The sequence below is a fragment of the Amphibalanus amphitrite genome, unplaced genomic scaffold, assembly GCF_019059575.1.
Source record: "Amphibalanus amphitrite isolate SeventyFive unplaced genomic scaffold, NRLGWU_Aamphi_draft 000317F_arrow, whole genome shotgun sequence".
NCBI lineage: Eukaryota > Metazoa > Arthropoda > Thecostraca > Balanomorpha > Balanidae > Amphibalanus > Amphibalanus amphitrite.
In genome coordinates, this window is record NW_024881812.1 from 50,061 (window position 1) to 63,713 (window position 13,653).

The 13,653-nt window shown below is 49.5% G+C and overlaps 2 protein-coding genes and 1 long non-coding RNA gene across 3 annotated transcripts; all 3 read left to right on the forward strand.

Moving 5' to 3' along the window:
- Positions 1 to 231: 231 nt before the first annotated feature.
- LOC122388299 lies at positions 232 to 4,062 on the forward strand. Its single transcript, XR_006257771.1, has 3 exons — positions 232 to 323; positions 2,544 to 2,596; positions 3,788 to 4,062. It is a non-coding gene; the product is annotated as an uncharacterized LOC122388299 (long non-coding RNA).
- A 1,459-nt stretch (positions 4,063 to 5,521) lies between these two features.
- Positions 5,522 to 6,904, forward strand: LOC122388301. Its single transcript, XM_043379257.1, has 2 exons — positions 5,522 to 5,538; positions 6,104 to 6,904. Exon 2 carries the CDS (start codon positions 6,113 to 6,115, stop codon positions 6,902 to 6,904), a length of 792 nt encoding a protein of 263 aa, XP_043235192.1. The 5' UTR covers positions 5,522 to 5,538; positions 6,104 to 6,112.
- A 168-nt stretch (positions 6,905 to 7,072) lies between these two features.
- On the forward strand, positions 7,073 to 13,376 carry LOC122388300. Its single transcript, XM_043379255.1, has 2 exons — positions 7,073 to 11,266; positions 11,375 to 13,376. The coding sequence occupies exons 1-2, from the start codon at positions 10,223 to 10,225 to the stop codon at positions 11,417 to 11,419; spliced, it is 1,089 nt and encodes a 362-aa protein (XP_043235190.1). The 5' UTR covers positions 7,073 to 10,222; the 3' UTR covers positions 11,420 to 13,376.
- Positions 13,377 to 13,653: the final 277 nt, after the last annotated feature.

Here is a 13,653-nt window from a genome sequence, read left to right on the forward strand (position 1 = left end):
CGCCATTTGGACGCCATGTTGCCCGAGATTTGAGCGCTTGTACGCCTTGGCTTCTAAATTTCAAGATGAATATTGAAGGCAGAAGACGGCGTTGTGCATATCACAACGCCGTCATATATTGATATATATATTGATATGGGGGGCACGCACTGATTTCAAGTGAGTCGGAAGTGCCAAAATTGAACAAGATTGGTTCCAAGTACGTTTCGAAGTCCGTCATTCAGGCCCTCACCCTGGGAATGGGTGACCCTGGCAAGCTTGCTGGACGATACCTGTGTCATAAGTGTATTTCCTATGGCAGGTCGCAGATGAAAATTGTTCAGGTGAGATTACTTGACTGATGTGTCGGCTCATAGCTGGGCTCTCCATTGATGTTTGCAGTGTGAATTTACTCTTGTGCTGTGCAGATTCACAGGAATTTGTATCAGTCTGGGAGGTTTGGTCAATCAGTCATTTTTATCATATGCTATTTTTGTCACATGTGCTAAAAATGACAACGATTCTGCTATTTTTGGGAGCGATCCAGTCTGCAAAACGTGGCAGGGTTCGACAAGATCTGGTTGGGGCAGACACATGCTGCGTTCGGATGGGCGGTTTCGTTTTTTCATCGGGGATCAGGTACTCTCTTTGCAGACGTCACCCGAGCTGCCATATCTATGTCTCACTTGCGCAACAATTGTCTTTTCATGGTTAAATATATAGCAAAACATATCTAACCTGACCTTACCTTACCTACAACCTACAACAACAACCTGTCCTGTCTTATTCATTATGTTTGTAAATGAGCTCCCAGACCTTGTGCGCAGCAACATGAAAATGTTTGCGGACGACGCCAAGATATATAGACCTATTCAAGTACAACAAGATGCTGAGATACTTCAACAGGACATATTATCCTTGCAGAAGTGGTCCGAAGAATGGCTTTTGAAATTTAACGAATCAAAATGTAAAGTAATGCATTGTGGCTCAAGCAATCCAAATGTTGACTACTTCATGTCTGACGGCACAAACAGTAAAAAGCTGCAAGAAAGTACCTTGGAGAAGGACTTAGGAGTTCACGTGTCAAGTAACTTAAAACCGTCAATACACTGTCAGAAAGCTGCTGCTAAAGGCCGGTCAGCCCTCCGAATGCTAAAACAAGCGTTCGACAGACTCGATCTCGTCAACTTCAAGCCTCTGTTCACCACCTATGTCCGTCCACATCTTGAATATTGTATGCAGGCTGTCGGTCCATACACTGCAAAGGATATCAGGCTGCTGGAACAAGTACAGAGGAGGGCGACAAAGCTTGTCAGACCTATAAGGAACCTACCATACCCAGAACGCCTCCACAAACTTGGACTTCTTAGCGTGGAAGACAGATTGCGTCGAGGCGACCTCATCGAAACGTACAAGCTCCTAACAGGGAAGGTTAAGGTGGATAGTGAGCAGTTCTTCGAAGTCGACCATGAAGACCGCACTAGAGGACACCATCTGAAACTGAAGAAAGGCAGATCAAGCCATCTGTACAGGCTGAAGTTCTTTTCAAACAGAGTAGTAAACGACTGGAACAAATTGCCAAGAGATGTGGTGGAGGCTCCATCTACAAATACGTTTAAAAACAGGCTAGACCACAGGGCTGCCGAACCTGCCTCCTCGCACCACAATTGACCTCATTCCTAGTCCGGCTCGATGTGAGCACTGAATAGACCTAGTCTACTACAGCTCACTACAACTTCAACTTCAACTTCAACTTCAACCTACCAACCTACAACCTAACCTACCAACCTACAACCTAACCTACCAACCTACAACCTACCAACCTACCTAACTGGATATGGCAGCTCGGGTGATGTCTGCTAAGAGAATTCCAGGGAATATTCCTCAGACCGTTTGGGCAGGCTTCTACGGAGAGTGCGCAAAAACTGTAGCCACTAGGTATATCTCACTCTGCATTTTGGGTCCGCGCTACTTGGAGATACTCCTTAGTCCTTTCTAGCCTAACCAGTTACCAAACCAAATCAAATCAAACAAAACCAAACCAAACCAAACCTGACCTAATCAAACTCATAAATAAAGCTGGTCCCGTAGCTCAGTCGGTAGAGCGTTGGACTCCGCGAGGTGAGAGCTCGTGTCCCGGTATGACGGTCCGGGTTCGAAGCGCGACGGGCGCTCGATGTTTATGAGCCTCCTGGCGGGTATGGTTGCGGTTGGTGGCAGGCCGTAGCCAGGCGAAGTCGGTGAGGGGACCGGCCGTGCGCGGCTATGTGCGTAGTTAAACTTCTGACTCAAAATTCTGCCATGCACCAGGAATTGCACGATCGGAGGGTAGAGGGCAGAGCCATCGCAACGAGCTCTGCTTAGCGGTGGCTCTGTCCTGGAGAATCCTTCCATTCAAAAGGTTCGGACTAAATTTATAAAAAATAAATGTGCCTCCTTATAATCCTTATGATGGTTGCCGTCCGGCCAAATGATAACTATTACGTACCTAATAATTACCTAATACCTAATGATTACTTTGCTTTCTTTCAACATCAATTAATGACTATTTTGTTTTCTTCCAGGAGAGCCAGCGCCATTCCGGATCTGAAAATGCTCTGCATGTCAGCATTGTCTGGTGAGGATTACCAGCAACTGATAAGCACTTGGTAGTGCTGCCAATGTTTGCCATTGATAGTGTTTATATCATAGAGCTTTGCCTTTCACTGTCAATTGTTGATTTCTTTATTTGGGACACATTTCTATGCTTTGCCATCTGATCTTGTTGGCCCCCGCTTTCAGACATACTATGCTACCCAGTAGGTACCCTTATGGAATGGTTATGTATCTTACCCAGTCAGTAAGGTCCTTTCCACATATCTGGAAGTAATCTAAATCCTTTCACTTCTGCACATGCAGGGGTCACCCTGTTGCTCACTTGTTTTACAGCCCTATCCTGATTTGCCATCTTTTTGGCCACCTTTCAGACATACTATGCTACCCAGTACCCTAATGAAAGTGTGGTCAAAAATATTGCAAATCAGGATAGGGCTGTAAACAAACGAGCGACAGGGTGACCCCTGCAGAGTCCTTGTTGGAAGCTGGAACTAACTGAACTCAATTAGTACAAGACATGGAAGACATCAAATAAATAAATGAGTATGAAATGTATTTCATTATCCATTGATATTTATTTAGACAACTTAATAAATGACGTTGAATGAAAGAATTATGACATTTCATACTCACTCGTTATTTTTTCGAGACCTTCACCTTTGACATCTTTGTTAAAGGGACCCTCCCACCTTAACATTAGATTTGAGTTGAGATAGCCAAAATGGGGTCCCTGGCTCACAATTACTGGTTTGAGCACTCACAACATCGAGAAATGCCTCAAATCGAAAATATCTAATTTCAAAGTTGCAGCACTTTGGATTCAGAGGGGCTAATGCATTTGATACCCCTCTGAATGTGTGACGTCAGCGCGCAGATCTAACGATTTTTAAATGTTTTGACTAAAACGTTTGATAGCATGCGGTGGTATATGCTGCTTTGCGTGCAGCAAGTGCCGCACTTTCAGCTGCCAAACTATTGCTTCCAAATAAAGTCGCTAGGAACAGCGGAGATCCCAAAAAGTAAACAAAAGTAAAAGTCTAATATCTTGAAAACCGGTGAATATTTTTCAGTGAAATTTGGTAGATATTCTTTTTCGCTCTTTCTGAACCGAGCGACATCACTGTCATGCCAATTCATTAACTTTTTTGAAGGTGGGAGGGTAATTTTGTGTACATTTGCAAATATGTTTTAATCCATTTTCCTCCTTTCACAGGAGATTGCAATATCCTAATCAATCACTACCCTCTAATGACCAACGGGTATATGCTCAGCACATCATCATATCACCGTTCCACACACCATCACATTACAAACATCATCACGCACCAATTAGTATGCGTTTCTGCTCTGAAATGGGTACATTTCAATGCTGTTCACAACCATTAAATCACATGTTCAATCCACTCCTGTTCGTCTCCTCAGTCACCCGGAGACCTTGACCTACTCCTGGTCCTCTACGCCCGCCAGCGCCGCTTCGTCTGCGGCCACCGCCAGCGCCGCTTCGTCTGCGGTGCCGACCAGCGCCGCTTCGTCTGCGGCCCCCGCCAGCGCCGCTTCGTCTGCGGTGCCGACCAGCGCCGCTTCGTCTGCGGTGCCGACCAGCGCCGCTTCGTCTGCGGCCCCCGCCAGCGCCGCTTCGTCTGCGGTCCCCGCCAGCGCCGCTTCGTCTGCGGTGCCGACCAGCGCCGCTTCGTCTGCGGCCCCCGCCAGCGCCGCTTCGTCTGCGGTCCCCGCCAGCGCCGCTTCGTCTGCGGTGCCGACCAGCGCCGCTTCGTCTGCGGCCCCCGCCAGCGCCGCTTCGTCTGCGGTCCCCGCCAGCGCCGCTTCGTCTGCGGTGCCGACCAGCGCCGCTTCGTCTGCGGTCCCCGCCAGCGCCGCTTCGTCTGCGGTGCCGACCAGCGCCCTTCTGCATGGTACCTCGCCTGATGTAGCCACGCAGGGCGGAGAGTGGAGGTGAGCTATTACTGATTAGTTTTGTCCAGGTAAATTCAGAAATATCATGTTCATGCCACATCATCAGAGTCGCCTCACCAATCAACATAATATTTTCAGGGATGAGGGTCCAGGGGACCCATTTGTATTTGTTCTCACTTCTCACCTTGTTTCTTTGTTGAATCTGTATCCCTTAGTCTCTTTACAAACCAAACTATGTACTTTTTCATGGATAGAATTGCTATATGCCATGGGATGTACAAAAATGCAACTTTGTGCCTAGCTCTAGGCTAATAAGAAGTGTATTTCATTAAAATATCATGTTTTGTTTGTATGTTGAATGGTTTGCATATGAAGATAATTTCCAGCGGCTGCTAATATGTTATGCAGCCCTCTCCTTTAAGTGACCATCCCACCTTAGCATTAGTTTTCAGTTGAGATAGCAAGATTGGGGTCCCTGGCGTGCAATTACCGGTTTGGGTACTCACAACATCGAAAAATGCTTCAAATCGAAAATATTTGATCTCAAAGTTGCAGCACTTGGATTCAGAAGGGCTAATGTTTTTGAATGTCCCCCTCTGAATGTGTGACGTCAGCGCAGATCTGACGATTTTAAAATATTTTACTAAAACGTTTGGTAACACCTGGTGATATATGCTGCATTGCGCGCAACATCTGCCGCACTTTAAGCATGCCAAATTAGGTATTGCTTCCAAATGACGTCGTAGGAACAGCGGAGGTCCCAAAAAGTAAAAAGTAATACAGCAGCTGGTCACAGCTGGACCAGTGGCGTGTGTTACATACACGCGCTTAGACAATGTGTACACCCTTCCTAAATCTGGTTGGTTTCTTTTCAGGGGATTGTGTTTATCTATTGGTCATCATGCATCAGCAGTGTGCGTCCATCTTGTGCTCCACTGACCTAGGCGCAGTTCCATGCTGTTCATTGCCATGCAGTCCCATGTTCAATCCACTCCTGTTCGTCTCCTCAGTCACCCGGAGACCTTGGCCTACTCCTGGTTCTTCTCGCAGGTAAGCATTCTAACATCAGTCACACATTTTGATGCAGCTCAAATAAAACACGGGCGATTCTTTTCTTTCTTTCTTTCTTTCTTTTTTTATGCAGGTAAACATTAAGAGCAATATGCACATAGACTATCACGCAAAGCCCTTTGTCCTGGTATTGTATCTAGCCTTGAAATTTATTTTAATTTGATTGTTTTAATACGTCTCGCCCGAATGTGTAGCTTACTACATATCTGGGTTGTGTATATAAGTACTTTGACGGCATTTTTTCTATCCTTAAACAATAAACATTCATGGTTTACTCGTAATGAAGACATTGGTCTTTTTTATATATATTAAGTGTTACCCACTCACACTCACCTCTTTTGTGTTATAATAGACTTTAATTACCTCACTCTGATAAACTATGTTTTGTTTCACTTCTTTGATTTCACTGGGTGACCCGGTAATGGTAAAAAACAATAAATATTAGACCTGTTGTCACAGTGGTTAAGTTATACCCCGCACCTTTAATGCCCACCTAATCGAGTCTTTTTTTTAGGTATTTTACCAACCACTGTTTCTATTTCAGTTGAGAGGCATGGGTGCGGCGAACACCAACCCCACGGCAGTGGAGGCCAAGAACCGCCTCCGCCTGCTCCTCATAGGAGCTGCGCCGACAGTGGCCGCCGCAACCCACGATGACCCGCGCGAGTCCGGGGCCTCAGTACTGCTGGAGGAGAAGGAGCCGACTTACCTGAGCGCCACGACGCTGGACCTGGACCACGAGCCGCCAGTGGAGCCAGAGGTGCCGGACGCGGACGTCACCGCGGTGGAGAACCTGGTGACCGCCCGCCAGCCGTGTCCGGGACCCGCAGCCAGCGCCGGCGCCGCCCCGCCACCTGCAAGCCTTCCCTCTGGAGCAACCGGTGTCGCCAGTCTCTCCAGGCAGGCGCTGGCGTACGTCGCGGGGTACGTGGCCGCTAAGTGCGCCACAGTGGACAGCACGCTCGGCAAGATCACGTCCGATGCCAGCGAGGTACCCCGTGACGAGCGCTACGCCTGGATTGACACCCTCAGCCGCGGCGGCCTCACGGTGCCCAGCGCGCGGTGGCTCGATGAGGTTGAGCAGCTGGAGGTGCTGTTCACCACGATGCACGGAGGAGATGTCGACCGCGGCCCCGGCGTCGTTAGGCGACTTGCCGAGGCTGCTGCGCTGAAGTTCCCGCAGCTGCATCCATACGTACTGAGGAAGTACGCTATGACTAGGACGCAGCTGCGGGTACGTGAGATCCGGCGCCTCATCGGCGACAGAGAACGTCTCCGAAAGGAGCAGCCTACCTGCAGCCGGGAGGCCAAGCGTGCGCGCCTGTACGTGCATCCTGGTGATTAGACTTCAGCGTGGCCCTGCTTTGTGTGCCGCGCCGGCTGTGGCGGAAGCCGGCGGCGGCGTGCCACAAGACTTTAGCGTGGCCTCGCTTTGTGTGCTGCGCTGGCTGTGGCGGGAGCCGGCGGCGGCGTGCCGCAAGACTTTAGCGTGGCCTCGCTTTGTGTGCTGCGCCGCTGCGCTGACTGTGGTTGGAGCCGGCGGCGGCGTGCCGCAAGACTTTAGCGTGGCCTCGCTTTGTGTGCTGCGCCGCTGCGCTGGCTGTGGCGGGAGCCGGCGACGGCGTGCCACAAGACTTTAGCGTGGCCTCGCTTTGTGTGCTGCGCCGCTCTGCCGTACAAAGGCAAAACCTCCTATGTTTCGATTTTCGCCGATATTTTATTTTTCACTAGAGCAGTTTTTGTGTTTTTGGTAATTGTCGACGTAAGAAACAACAGATGTCACAAAATCGTATATCCTCGGAATCCTTAGAAAACGAGAAATTTCATTGTTATAAAATAAAATGACAATGCCAAATACTATCCATGAAAAGGCTAAAAGTAGGTTATGCCAGTGTAATTTTTATGAGCGATGCAAAGGCAAAAACACCTTTGTTGCAAAATGCCGTCAAAATCCCCTATGTTAAGAAATTATACCTTTCCCTTGCGAAGACAAAAACCCCTATGTTGCAAAAGGCCGTCAAAATCCCCTATGTTAAGAAATTATCCCTTTCCATTGCAAAGGCAAAAACTCCTATGTTGCAAAATACTATAAAAAAACACTGTGTTGGGAAATTAGGGCGTTGGAAAGCAAATACCTACGCGATGCTCATGTGGTGCGATTAAAGGCAAAGTATCAAATACGAATACCAGTGATATTGAAATATCAAATAATTTATTGCCAGTACGCTTCGTCGATGAAAAGAAAGTATGCCAGTTGTTATAAATCATTCTAATGCGTGGTTGTCATGTCCTCGCGAACATGACAGAAAGACAAAGTCTAAACAAAGCATGTATTCGTTCGTCAAAATGATCATACACGCAACATTGCGGTTACACAAAACGCATCGTCTGACGCTTATATTGCAGATTGATTGATCACATTGCGGTTACACAAAACGCATCGTCTGACGCTTATATTGCAGATTGATTGATGATTGATGATTGATTGATGATTGATTGATTGATTGATTGATACCACAAGCTATACCACAAGAAATCATCAAGACTGTGAGCCGATACAAATGCATCATCACAACACCAGGCAACGCTACGCCTATGTCTTCATCATGTCCCGATGTTCATCGGGTTCGTCGCCTTTTGCGTGACTGAGTTGTGGTGGCGAATGTCGTCCCTGCAGGCGCGCTTGTGCCGGCCGCCATCGTCTCCCAGAAGGCACGCTTGTGCTGCTCGAGATGAGGCACGAGCGTCTCGCAGATGGCCTTGATCTTTGCCTTCTCGATACCAGATATCTTCGATCTCATTGGCAGCGGCTCTTCTGCTGAAAACGTGCTCTTCGTTAGCTTGTATGCCATCCACGTTGTCCCTTTTAGGTCAGTCTTCATCATGAGGTCCTCGGACCCCCGCCGAACTCTCAGAGCCTTCAGGTCCGCCAGATATGGCCGCTGTTCGTCGCTTGACAGCGCCGCCAGTCGCTGCCGGCTGATCCCGTCCTCCACTTCTACCATGTTCACCTGTGGCCTCATTTGCATGGTTTTTGTGCCACTAGCCTCCGTAGCCTTGACATAGTCTTCAAAATCTTGTATCTTCCGTTGCTTGAACCTCTTTGATATCGTCTGATGTACAGCGTCAGCCGACATGGACGTGTGTCCTGTTTCCAAAAACTTCACTGTGATCGTGCTCGTTCTCGTCTTCGTAGAGTTGACCGTCTTCAGAAGAGCGCTGCACAAGGCCCAACTCTTATTCTGCGCACCACAATTATCCGCCCAGATGGTAACATGAGCGACGTCCCGACAGGCGGACTCGAGGTACAGCACATATGCTGCGGCGACCTCTTCTGCGCTCCGTCCAGCGTGTCCTTCGTGCCAGACTACGCACATACTGTTCTCCTTCTGGAGAGCCCTTCTGCTTGATTTATCTCCTTTGTCTGTCGGCATGAGGATGCTGAAAGTTTCATTGTAGCAAATTAGTCTCTGTGTGAAGATGGCTTCTTTCAAGGGAAGAATCGGAATTACCATGACTTTCATCATATCGGCTGACAGCACGATCTCATCATCACTCCATGTTCTATCTGCGTCGGCACGATACTCGTTTCTAGCTATCTTGGCTAGATCCATGTGTTCAGCGTGAGCGCAGCACTCACTACATCCTTCGATGTGCTCGGAGGGTTCCTTCGCCTGCCTTCCATGGCAGTCCTTCAAATGCTGGAGATGAACGGAGCATTTCGCACACTCTTCTCCCGCGAGTTGTGCGAACGAGATGTTCATCTCGCGCACGACCTTCCTGTATGTCTCGTAAGAGCACTGCCCACCACGGCGGGTGTAGTCTGTGTACATGTCACGCACAGTTACATCTGAGGGTAAGTACATCCTCTGAGGCGCATGCATATAGCGATAGTGGTGCTTGATTGGGTGGTATAAGTTGACGTGATCCTTGATCATATAGCGGTCAGTCTTGTTCGAAGGGCAGTGACACCCCCGCTCGTCTCCTGCCGGCCGGATCGAACCATCTTTGACGGCTGATAGGACAGCTTCAGCGTTATCAGCCGCGAACCCGAGTGTTGTCAGATAGAACGATCTGCACACAGTGACCGATTTGTCTCCAGATGGCAACGACCAGGAGAACGCCCTGGTACGCCTGGGATCAGATTCCCTCCGGTGTTCGGGACGACGAACATGCACGTCTGTTGACTTGACGTAAGTTCGATACCACTGTTGGCGTGCCTCACGGCTGAGCTGGTTGACCTCAGTGTTAATCTCGATCCGAGTGGATTCCAAAACCTTCTTGAAACACTCATTGCGGCATCCATCCTTGCACTGTTTTGGAACATTTAGTACCGGATGCTTCTGCGCGAAGTTGGCGACTTTCTGTGCGGAGGTTCTCGCTCTCTTCTTGACTGCCGTTTTTCTTCGCTTAGGTGGGGGTGAGCTGGTCGCTGGCGAGTCTACTTCTCCTTCTGCTTCCGGAAGATCATCTGGGTCAACAGTTTCCTCGGTCGTACCTTGCATGTCGCCGTGTGTGTTAGTGGCGGCTCTTGGCGTGAATATGCCTACTAACGGGGACACTTCAAGCAACAGCTCGTCTTCGCTCAGAAACAGATGTTCTACCGACTCCATGTTCGCGTCATTCATGGAAGTCAGTGGGTTCAAATATCTTTGCATTTCCGATGTCTCGGGCATTGCTTCCCTCTCTGGCTCCAGATATGCAAAGGCTTCGTCACAAAACAGCTCGTCACCAGGTCCGCCCGGTGCTCCGTCTCCGCCTGGTCCACTCGGTGTCATGCCTCCGTCCATTCCACTCGGTGTGCTGTCTCCGCCTGGTTCACTCGGTGTCCTGTCTCCGTCCGTTCCAGTCGGTGTTCCGTCTCCGCCTGGTCCGCTCGATGTGCTGCCTCCGTCCATTCCACTCGGTGTGCTGTCTCCGCCTGGTTCGCTCGGTGTGCTGTCTCCGTCCGGTCCAGTCGGCGCTCCGTCTCCGTCCGGTACGCTGGGTGCTCCGTCTCCGCCTGGTCCGCTCGATGTGCTGCCTCCGTCCGGTCCAGTCAGTGTGCTGTCTCCGTCCGGTCCAGTCGGTGCTCCGTCTCCATCCGGTACGCTCGGTGCTCCGTCTCCGCCTGGTCCGCTCGATGTGCTGCCTCCGTCCATTCCACTCGGTGTGCTGTCTCCGCCTGGTTCGCTCGGTGTGCTCTCTCCGTCCGGTCCAGTCGGTGCTCCGTCTCCATCCGGTACGCTCGGTGCTCCGTCTCCGCCTGGTCCGCTCGATGTGCTGCCTCCGTCCGGTCCAGTCAGTGTGCTGTCTCCGTCCGGTCCAGTCGGTGCTCCGTCTCCATCCGGTACGCTCGGTGCTCCGTCTCCGCCTGGTCCGCTCGATGTGCTGCCTCCGTCCATTCCACTCGGTGTGCTGTCTCCGCCTGGTTCGCTCGGTGTGCTCTCTCCGTCCGGTCCAGTCGGTGCTCCGTCTCCATCCGGTACGCTCGGTGCTCCGTCTCCGCCTGGTCCGCTCGATGTGCTGCCTCCGTCCATTCCACTCGGTGTGCTGTCTCCGCCTGGTTCGCTCGGTGTGCTCTCTCCGTCCGGTCCAGTCGGTGCTCCGTCTCCATCCGGTACGCTCGTTGTGCTGTCTCTGTCCGGTCCAGTCAGTGTGCTGTCTCCGTCCGGTCCAGTCGGTGCTCCGTCTCCATCCAGTACGCTCGGTGCTCCGTCTCCGCCTGGTCCGCTCGATGTGCTGCCTCCGTCCGGTCCAGTCAGTGTGCTGTCTCCGTCCGGTCCAGTCGGTGCTCCGTCTCCATCCAGTACGCTCGGTGCTCCGTCTCCGCCTGGTCCACTCGGTGTCGGTGTCACCGCCTCATCTTCGACCTCTGTGAAAAGCGGGTTGATGGGATTCCTGAGTCTGTAATTACTATTTTCAGGGCCGCTGAATGAACTGAATGTACTCAATGTATGAATGTACTCAACAGACATGTTCGTGGATCCTAGAAATGGATCTGGAGATCTGATCCCATGTATCTGGATCCGATATCATATGGGATCATAGATCCGAGTCTCCATTTTGTCGAGAGATCCACTCGGATCATGGATCCGGCATTCGGTTTTGTCGAGAGATCCACTTGGATCATAGATCCCAAGCTCCCCAACCTGCTATCATCCAAGAACAAGATAGCAGGTTCAAGACCGTGATTCAGTGCAATATGTGACTAATGATGCCCAAGTTCAAGCTTAAATTGGTTAATTAACCGTTATTAACAGTTATAAGTGTCAAAAACTGTTTTTGTCGAGAGATCCACTCGGATCATGGATCCAACCTTTGGTTTTGTCGAGAGATCCACTGGGATCATAGATCCGACCTTCGCTTTCGTCCAGAGATCCATTGGGATCATGGATCCATGATTCCATTTTGTCACGGGATCCACCGAGATCATAGATCCACAGTTGGGATCCAAGAACATGTCTGGTACTCAATGAACTGAATGAATTCAATGTAAACAATTGATCCTAAAAGAAACGCTGATTGTTGTCTTTTTAATGTTTTCAAATACAGTCAAACATGGTTCATGTAATACGTATGTACTTGCACATTTAAAAGTATTTACCTTGCACAAGGCCGAAGCTTTTCGGTGGCTTGAAAACTATGACTCCGGTCCACAGTTTCTTCCCATGAAGCATCGTGACCGCTGAACCGCCACAATGTGAACCTCTAAGAGACGAGAGAGGCACGTAGTGCGATTGGCCCTTGCTGACGTCTTCCCACTGAACAAGAACATGAGGTCTTCCGGCCACTTTCCTGTTATATGCATAGGGCACGCCCCCTTTGCGAGGCTTCATGGCGATAGGTTACCTAAATACACATAAGTGACAATGATTATCGATTAATGTTTTAAATTCGTGAGGAAATCACGGTGAGAAAATTGAATCACAGTAACTATTCGACCGGTCGCGTCGGCAGGAATCAAAGCCTAAATCAACGCCAAGATCAAATAAACCGCCCGTTTGAGGCGGTAAAACTCGAATAAAACTCACCTGCGTTGTGAAATAGTGTACCTCCAAATGGAAGATACCGATTCCACATGGGCAAATTCTCCTATGTTATTCTGAAAAATGGGTTTGTATACAAAGGAGATTAAACAAAGGAGATTTCGCCATTTATCAGAACATCAGTGGTTTTGCCTTTGCTTTTCGGTTGCATTCCCAGAACATAGGAATTCCAAAAAAACTTAAGTCAAAATAATTCTTAAAATATACATTTTATTAATGGTCTGACAGCACCAAAATACGCGACATGGGAACACGAATCGAATGATATAAAAAACGCCAAATCGGCCAAAAATGAACATAGGAGGTTTTGCCTTTGCACGGCAGCGCTGTGCTGGCTGTGGCGGGAGCCGGCGGCGGCGTGCCGCAAGACTTTAGCGTGGCCTCGCTTTGTGTGCTGCGCCGCTGCGCTGGCTGTGGCGGGAGCCGGCGGCGGCGTGCCGCAAGACTTTTATGGTATTGGTGATCAATGATCATTCACATTCGTGATCGTGGTAACCTCGGTTATTTGCCGTTTGTGAGACTGTTTGGCGCGGTGAGAACTGATATTTGCAGAGCTGAGTTCGGACCGAGCATGTTGGTTCTGCGCTGTTGGTTACTACTCTGTGCTCGTGGTAAATTCACATTATCATTTATACAATTAATGACAGCTCAAGTTTCGCCTCAGTTTTGCGTGTGAGTGGTGAAGCTTGTTTCCGTTTTAAAGTCGTTAATGTGTGTTTTGTGCGCATATTTTTAACCCGGACTTCTTGAAGCATTGAGATGAATATACGAATCGCTGGGAGGGATGCAGATTTTTGGCTCCTCATCAAACTTCCGAATGGATGGTCGAGACAGATTTTTTTGGTGCATTCTCCATCAGTAGGTCAACAAGTCACGTCGATGTCAGGTTAAGTCTGAGACAAGTCACTGCATTGGGTTTAGAGACCAGCTAACGTCATTCAATATTGGAGCGTCCGAGTTCTTAAATGTATGTGGAAACCACTGAACTCTAATGGTGGAAACCGATTTCGCTGCGTGTGGTGGGAGGGTGCTAGCAGCGGCCGTGAAACGTCGCTCACGACGACGT

Coding starts and splice junctions, on each gene's coding strand:
- LOC122388300 (XM_043379255.1), top strand. CDS start 10,223: ATGTCTCGGGCATTGCTTCCCTCTCTGGCTCCAGATATGCAAAGGCTT. Junction 11,267..11,374: donor CGGTGCTCCGTCTCCGCCTG/GTCCGCTCGATG, acceptor CGTCTCCGCCTG/GTCCACTCGGTGTCGGTGTC.
- LOC122388301 (XM_043379257.1), top strand. CDS start 6,113: ATGGGTGCGGCGAACACCAACCCCACGGCAGTGGAGGCCAAGAACCGC.